At 36.7% G+C, this 8,210-nt stretch overlaps 1 protein-coding gene across 11 annotated transcripts in view; it reads left to right on the plus strand.

Annotated features, from left to right (window-relative positions):
- Lmpt (four and a half LIM domains protein limpet) overlaps window positions 1-8,210 on the plus strand; it is a 130,416-nt gene that overhangs the window by 103,198 nt on the left and 19,008 nt on the right. For 9 of the 11 annotated variants that reach the window (XM_018506104.1, XM_018506112.1, XM_018506107.1 and 6 more), the window contains one exon: window positions 7,151-7,351. In XM_018506104.1, coding sequence (XP_018361606.1) covers window positions 7,151-7,351 — 201 coding nt within the window. Of the gene's footprint in view, window positions 1-3,388; window positions 3,964-5,545; window positions 5,763-7,150; window positions 7,352-8,210 lie in introns of those variants that run through there. The other 2 variants (XM_018506106.1, XM_018506110.1) reach the window with 2 other exon arrangements.

Below are 8,210 nucleotides of genomic sequence, written 5' to 3' on the forward strand. Positions count from 1 at the left end.
TCAGTTTTACCTCTCAGATTATATAATCACAGTATAATATCTCGAACATGTAAAATGTTCATTTCAAAATAATCGATACGGAGTTTGCTTGAATTGGAAACTGTAAAATTTACATAAAAATATTATTTTTGACACCAAAACTTGTTTTGAAAGGGCCCTTTTCGCTCATTTGTGTTTGTACAATCTTATCCACTCTGTCACGCAAGGTAATATTTAAAAATATCTAATCGCAGGGTCAGTTAAGCAGCCATTATTTCGGTAATGCAAAATTATTCTGCCAGTCGAGGAGCCAACTAATATTAACATGTGAGTGTGTTCATCAAAATTAGAAATTATGCTCAAGATGTCTCATGAAACAACGATATTCAGATTTCACGAGCAGTTGACGCTGAAATCAATTAACGCCGCTCGCGTCGCTTCATATCAGTGATTCCTCGAGCATGTGAGGGGTGCAATTTCACAATCAGGGGTGCTTTCACAATTAAACAGTACGTAAACGCCATAACAAAACGCATTTGATATTTGCGCGGAATCCTCGTCGGTGCCGCGGCGTTTATTGGTGCCGTGTGCTTCTCGCGTGGGGTCTCCCAAAATATCAATCTCATACCCGCCTGCAAATAATATACGTATACATCGTGCGCGCGCGTGCATCTAGCACGACATTTACACGGCGACAAGACTGTGCCGTCGACGCCGAAATTCATCAAATGTCTCATTTTTTTTCGCATCGCGAAGTGTCCTCTGAATATTTTTAATTCGCCCTCTTCCGGCCCTCGAGATATTATATTACTGGTATCTCTTACTTCTGCTGCGACATTTCGATATCTTGATTATTTACTTAAACGTTCTATAATTAACGAAAAGTAAATTAAAAATAAGTTTTATTGAAAAACAATATTTATTTTTGTAATAATTTTAATATTTTGTTAATTTTTCTTTGGATTTTATTTCCACCTTTTCCAGTAAAATACGATAAATTAAGGACAGTTTATTCTTATTGCCAATGCTGTACGTTATTTTGGCAGCATTAACTCTTATGAGTTGAACCATGGCTTTTCGAGAAAAATTGGAAAGAACGAAATTCTTTCTTTCGATAGTTTTCAATAATCACAGAGATTGTCAATCTTAAAAAATTGCCTGTATATACACATATTCCTTTTTTCTTAAAAATTCTACACATAAGAATATATATATACGTAAGATATATTGATACATATATATTTTCGAATCTTATGTGCATTCTCATCATTCGCACGAATCAAGAACCTGCCAGTTCGCGTCACGCGGATTAATGTCCGCGCGAGTTTTCTCCACGCGTAGGTGGCTGGGGAAGAGGGGGATATTGGTGATGTGTGAAACATTCCGACCCAATTACTTCGCCGATTGCTCTCTCTCTTTTTCTCTCTCTATCTGCCTCTATCTTTACTTTTCACTCGAGTTCTATTTTTCCACACTCCCACGCACGCGTCCCGGAACCACCTGTTTGGCAGGAGATCAAGGCGCCGCAGCGAGACTCTTTTTCGGTAGACTCGAAAGAAAAAATCGACAGGAATCCTGAGTGTCGATCGTGCATTTTTATCGTCGTACATCTCGGCAATCCGATACTTTCGTGAAACGACAGTGCGAATGAACGCGCCAATAAGGGATGATCTTTCTATTTTTGGTGCTAGATACATAAAATTAAAAAATCTAGATATAACACTAAACGTCACAACGTTACGATGACATGGCGCGTCTTATTGCAAAACTGTCAAAAGTCGCGAGTGGAGCGTCCGTAGTTGATCGTAAACGGTCCGATTTATGATCGCCCGCCGTCACTCTTAAATAATATTTATACGGTGCTTTTATGAACTATCAAAGATTTGTTGTCCCCCGACGAACGCGAGTTCGTTACTTTTATTGTAGTAACTTTTGCGAACAGATTAATTAATCATTCCTCACGCTTCACGAATGAAGCGAAACACACACAACATTTATATTCCCTCATGTCTCTCCCTTTATTTATAAGCGACGTCTGATATCTATTTGCGAATATATAAGATCAAGACGTTGAGAGTTATAAATAATCATTTTTTAATAAATAATTATTGTAGCAAAGTAAATCTGTAAGAACTTTCATTCCACACATGACAAATTGTAAAGAATATCTAAGAAACAATTTTCATCTTCAAACTAAAGCTATCAGAATTAAATCATGAATTACACACTTTGCACTTTCAATTCTCCGAAGCTGATGCTAAAATCTGTTTACTGACGCTGGGTCTATAAGATCCATTTAATTTATGTTAATTAGAAGGCATTAATTAGTTTCAAAAAATCAAAATGACATAAAAATAAATATTAGGTATCTGTATTTTGACAAGAATAATCTAAAATTGCAAATGTAATAAAGAAAATTAAACTGTTTGATATTTTTGACAAAGAAATTTATAATTGAGGAGATCCACCGTTAGCTTCAAAGGGATATAATATTGAATAGATCTAATAAACCTACGTCAGCAGTGGAGAGTTAATAGATCGCTTATATTAGACGAAGCGATCATTAAGTATTAATATTCGTCTGATCTTATTGTTAGACATGAAAAGCGCTGCTAAGAAAACTATTATTCCTTTTCCAAAATATTAATAGAAGCGGTATATTCACGATTCTTGGTTACATTGGTTCGATTGAGGTCGATAGTAACTCGCAGCCATAAGTGACTAAAAACAGATTATTCAAACATGCATTTCGCTATGAAAAATGAATCCTCGCCGAGTATTTTCGCGACTGTCGCATGCGGTAGCAGTGGCGGCGACGGCGACGGCGACAGCGACAGCGACGGCGATGCGACATCAACGATTTAACACGGAGGATAAAACCAGAGAGAGATGAATTTAATGAAGCGTACACCCGCGTCGGAAATTCTCCTCCTGGTCGAAGAATTCTCAGGAGCTGCGCGAAGTAAAACCGTTCCTCCGGAATTCGCGTCAGACTACATCGACCCCGTTCCGTTTCTTTGCGCAAATTGCGAGATACAGGCTGCTCCATAAATACTCATAAAAGAAGAACGGTAAGAAGAAGAGAAAGTGGGAGGAGGAGCGGGGATGTCATCAAGAAGATCGGCCACTGATATCTGAACTGGAAAATCATACAAAAGGAGCAACACGGAGATGAAGAGTGCGGGATGAAGAAACTCGAAGAAGCTCGAAGAAACTCGAGGAAAAAGAGGCGAAGAGAGACAGAGAGAAAGAGAAGACGCGGGCGTAACGTAGAAAAGTTGCACCCGGCACACTGCATCAAGATTTAGGAGGAGGAGAGACTACGCCAAAAGAGAGACGAAGGAGTAGAAGGGTGGCGGAGAGAGACGAGAACGGTCAGATGGCAGAGAGGAGGGTGTGGAAGGACGTCGGAGAGGGTGGCGAAGAGGAGACGAGGGGACACGCGCGGCGCGTTTCTGGAGTCGTCGGGACGCCGAAAATAGCGTCCCGATATGATGACGCCCGGAGCGGGCCGATCCTAGATTTCAGTCAGTTCGCAAGCTCGAAAGCCGCTGAGCAGTAGTAGCCCCGGATCCAGTAGTCTCGCCGCTCCGATTTCTTTTTCCAAACCGACGTCGAAAAACTCGCGGGCTCCCTCTCTTTTTCTCTCTCTCTCTCTCTCTCTCTCTCCTCCTTTTTTTCTCTCTTTCTCCCCCTCTCATTCTCCTCCCTGGTCCTTCTCACCCTTTCAAGAGAGTTACCCGAATACGACAGTCCGCAGTTGATTCTGTCGCCTAAGGGAGAGCGCATCGCGACGACAGAAGACGGAAGAGGGTAGAACGAAGAGATGGCGGACGTAGACAGTGTAGTGTACACGACCACCGAGCGCAAGGTGCGCAAAGTGAAGAAGACGACCAAGCGTCGAGAGAGCCACGACAACCAAGCGTCGGAGGTCACGATCACCGAGGTCGACAACACGCAGAGCAACCACCATGCCATCGAAGAGTATGTGCTGGCTGACGATACAATCCGGCAGACCCGCATAATCTCATTATTATTTCTTCTTTCTTTCTCGTCATAACGGCGACCCGTCGTCGCCGTAATCACTGTCGTGCTCACGACTCTCGTACCATCCGGGAACGGGATTCTGCGAGCGTCACCCCGGAAAACTATGCGCGGGCGATCGGAAGATTGCGATTGCAACGATGATAGTAGCATACACAAAACAAATATCGGAAGGCTGGTTGCATCAAGTTTAACGTTGCTCTCGGTTAAGTGAATCTCTTTCTGTATCAAGTAGAACTGTAATGTAGATTATTGGGGAACAGTAAAGTAAAATTGTTTAACGAAGACTACTGAAACGATCAGTCTAAAATAAAATGCACAAAAGATGCTTTTTAATATTTTGAAGGGCTTTTGAATTTTGATATTGTTTGAAAAACTTTATTTGAAAAAAATCGGAAAAATTAGCTGATTTTTGTATATTCGATATTATAAATGCGGGAAAGTATTCCTTGTATGATTTTCATCGACGTAATGTTAAATGTCAATTTTAAAATTACTATCAGCCCTGTTGAGCTCTTTAGGGATAATTTACACGAACTAGAATAATAGTATCACACAAAAATTAGTATGAACGTGCCTTTGTAATTTTATTTTGTTCGCGGCTCATTTAATTTCGAATAATTAAATGTACCTGGAAAACGGCGGCGCATTTAATCTCGAACACCCTTTCATTGCGTTCGCTCAAACTCGGGCGATTTACGAGCGGCCGAAAATACTCGCGAGTGAAGAAAGATTAACCTCGAGCATCGCATTTCTATCTCGTCACGCAAAGACTGAACTTGCCGTATCTAAAACGATATCGCTTGTCGTGAATGATCCTCTCCGGATATCCTCTGACATTTCGTGACTGCGGGCTACAATCCGACAGACGTACCTTGCTATATCTTAGTGAGGACTAGGGTGACGCTCTAGGAACTCGAACCAAAATTACACGAAAAAAAAAGAGAAACGGTTCTTTTTTCATGAGACCGTTGAATGTCTTATTGACCTTTGAAAAACAAGTAGTTACGATTCTCTTCTATTATTAAAAAATGAGAAAAATATGCATTTTATTTGTGAGATCAAGCTGACCAAAATATTGAAAACAAGGAGAGAAAAATTTAAAGTTTTTAAAATAGATTTTTAAACAGTGCTATACATGTACTTATATATAGAAAGTTTATATAGAAGAGTTTTTTTTATATAACGTAGAAAACATATATTAATATAATTTAAAACAATAATTTCTAAAATTCCAGCTAAAGCACTGGTTTATACATGTATAAACCAGTGCTTTAGCTGGAATTATTATGTTAAATTATATTAATATATGTTTTCTACGTTATATAAAAAAAACTCTTCTACATAAACTTTTAAAATAAAATGAGATAGATGTTACTAAATATTATGTAAAAGACGTATAAAATAATCAGAATGTTTCGAAAAATGTTGCAATACTGTATCTTGTAATTTACATATATATCTTTTAGTCATATAGCTTATTGAAAAAAATATATAATTTGGAATACTCACTTTTTTCAGTCAGTGTGATTGAAACACCTCGAATCTTTCTTGTTATTTAATGGTTTTTCAAAGATTGATAATGCATGTAAATGCCTTAAGAAAGCAGAAAAGAACACTCGCTCAACTCGCGCAATGAAAACGCTCAAGACAAGATTTGTACAGTCATACGCGTGTCACGATAAATATGACTTTGTACAGAAATACTCAGCCAGCACATACAACAGCACTCATCCAAGGTACATATTACCAGCACGTATCAACGATTCCGTTCGCCATGATCGCGTATGGTACATGATTGAAAAATGCGATCGAAGAACTCTCAACGAGATTGTAAAACGTGATACCTGGAGAGAAGCGATTTTCTTACTTGCCTCTATAACTTTTAGATATTTTATATTTCTATAAAATTCTGAGGAAACATCTCAACTCTGTTATAAGTCATTCTCTTGTTGAATGTTGATATCGTCAAACTTTCAGAAATTAGCCTGAAAACGTAACAAAACGTAGCAAAAATTTAATTCAAATGTATAATTAACGATTAGAATTCATAAATTCTCAGTCACATTTATGCACTTATAAATGAAATTTATGAGTTCAAGGAATCTCAATGATTCATGAATTAATAACTTATTATTCTTGCTTTTAAATAGAGACGGTTCTGAAATGTTTAAACCATACATAAACATTACAACATTAAACTATTGTTAATTAGTATATAATGCCAACGTTTCGTGAACCTCGCCCTGATGAAATAAACGGTAAGTTTCATAAAACGTTGGTATTAGCAATGGATCACGATCCGACACGGCAATAACCCGAAAACTCTTCAGCACCTCTGAAGAAAATACTCGTAAAAGCTTCAAAAATATTAATTAGTATACAAATTTAATATTATAAAACAGAATTTAAAATTCAACATATTTTAAACAATCGTTACATGGTAAACATAGAACTACCAGCCAATACCAACATGAACATGTTGCGCATTATGTCATAGTTTGTAGAGAAGTCAAAGTACCACTACGCAAACAATGAACAAAATATTCTCTTTATTAAAACAAATTAAAATGGTTTACATGAAAATATACAAAGCAACGCAAACTATAATGACAAACATAATTTGAAATATTTCTTCCGTTACAAATCTTACTTTTTCCTTTTACTTACTCATGTGCAACATATAATTGTAAGACAGAAATTACAAGGAGCTGAGTATATACTATATATTGTTTTTTATAAAAAATAACATAAAAATTTGAAATTTTTTAAATAAATTATATTATCATTATTAACAATTATTTAACTAATTTATTAATTTTTAAATTTTTTGTCATAATATTTTTAAGATGACAATGTTCCTTTAATATGACAAGAAACTAATGAAAAAGAGCATTTTTTATTCTTATGTAAAATATTAATTTTAATATATTTTTATTTTAAATTATTTTAAATATTTTTAATATATTTAGCTCCTTATGATTTTCCAATTTAAAGAATTTCGCACAAAGTTTAACTTAGAATTAGTTTCAATACAAAATCATATAGTCGACTGATATAAACGTCCCGAGACGACTCTCTATGAATATGTTATGATTTCTAAACTCTTGTGGTATTCGCGTTGCAGTTGATTTTCAGTGGCGAGTACACAAAGGCGATGAACAAGGATTGGCACAGCGGTCACTTCTGTTGCTGGCAGTGCGACGAATCCCTGACAGGACAGCGCTACGTTCTTAGAGACGAGCATCCTTACTGCATTAAGTGCTACGAAAGCGTTTTCGCCAATGGCTGCGAGGAATGCAGCAAAATCATCGGCATTGACTCCAAGGTATCACCCTATTATTCGGAAAAAAAAAGTTTATAATTTGTTCAGACATGATTCTCCATTAATTAAAAGAAAGTTTAGAGGTTTTATCAACTGTTAACTTATACCAAAAAATCTTTCTATAATTTTTTTAATGGCTCAATTTTGGAAACGAAGATCATAATTTGGTGCTAAATCATAACAGTGGTTATCGTCATAATTCATAAAATGTAAAAATAGTGATACATAGCTTGAAAATTATGTTTGAATATGAAAAAGTATATTAAATTTAGAATTGTCCAGAAATTCATTTTTTAGCGTTTTTGAAGTAAGTTACGCACTTCAATACGCATGTGAACAATAAATTACTTCGTTCGTATAGCCTAAAGGCATAATTAGCGGCCGTCGAATGATTACAAGACCCGGTGTCAATAGATGGAGAGGCATGGGCGTTGACTTACTCATTTCTAGAAATAGAAGCGATGATGCAGGTGCCGGCTAACCGTGTACCGGCTTCGAGCACCGATTTCCGCTCTCTCTTTTCCGCGCGTGGTCGCCGTTATTGTAATATTTCGTTCGCTCCTACGCTAAAAAATCATCGACCTGTGGTGGGAAAGTGAAGATGTTATTTTCCTCGTAACCATCATCGCGCGGAATTACGTAATTCGTACGATTAATAATTCTCATGATCTCAACATCCGCGACGGTTTCCTGAAATTATTTAGATACAACGTATGCGACGCTACTTGCGGAAGAAATTAAAGAAATTAATTAAATCCTTTTGTACACTGAAAAAAATGTTATTCATAATATCAATGAATGACATTTACTGACTTTAAATTCATTGATATAATGAACTTTTAATAGATATTATGAATATTTT

Source organism: Trachymyrmex cornetzi, unplaced genomic scaffold (genome assembly GCF_001594075.2).
Source record: "Trachymyrmex cornetzi isolate Tcor2-1 unplaced genomic scaffold, Tcor1.1 scaffold223, whole genome shotgun sequence".
Classification (NCBI taxonomy): domain Eukaryota; kingdom Metazoa; phylum Arthropoda; class Insecta; order Hymenoptera; family Formicidae; genus Trachymyrmex; species Trachymyrmex cornetzi.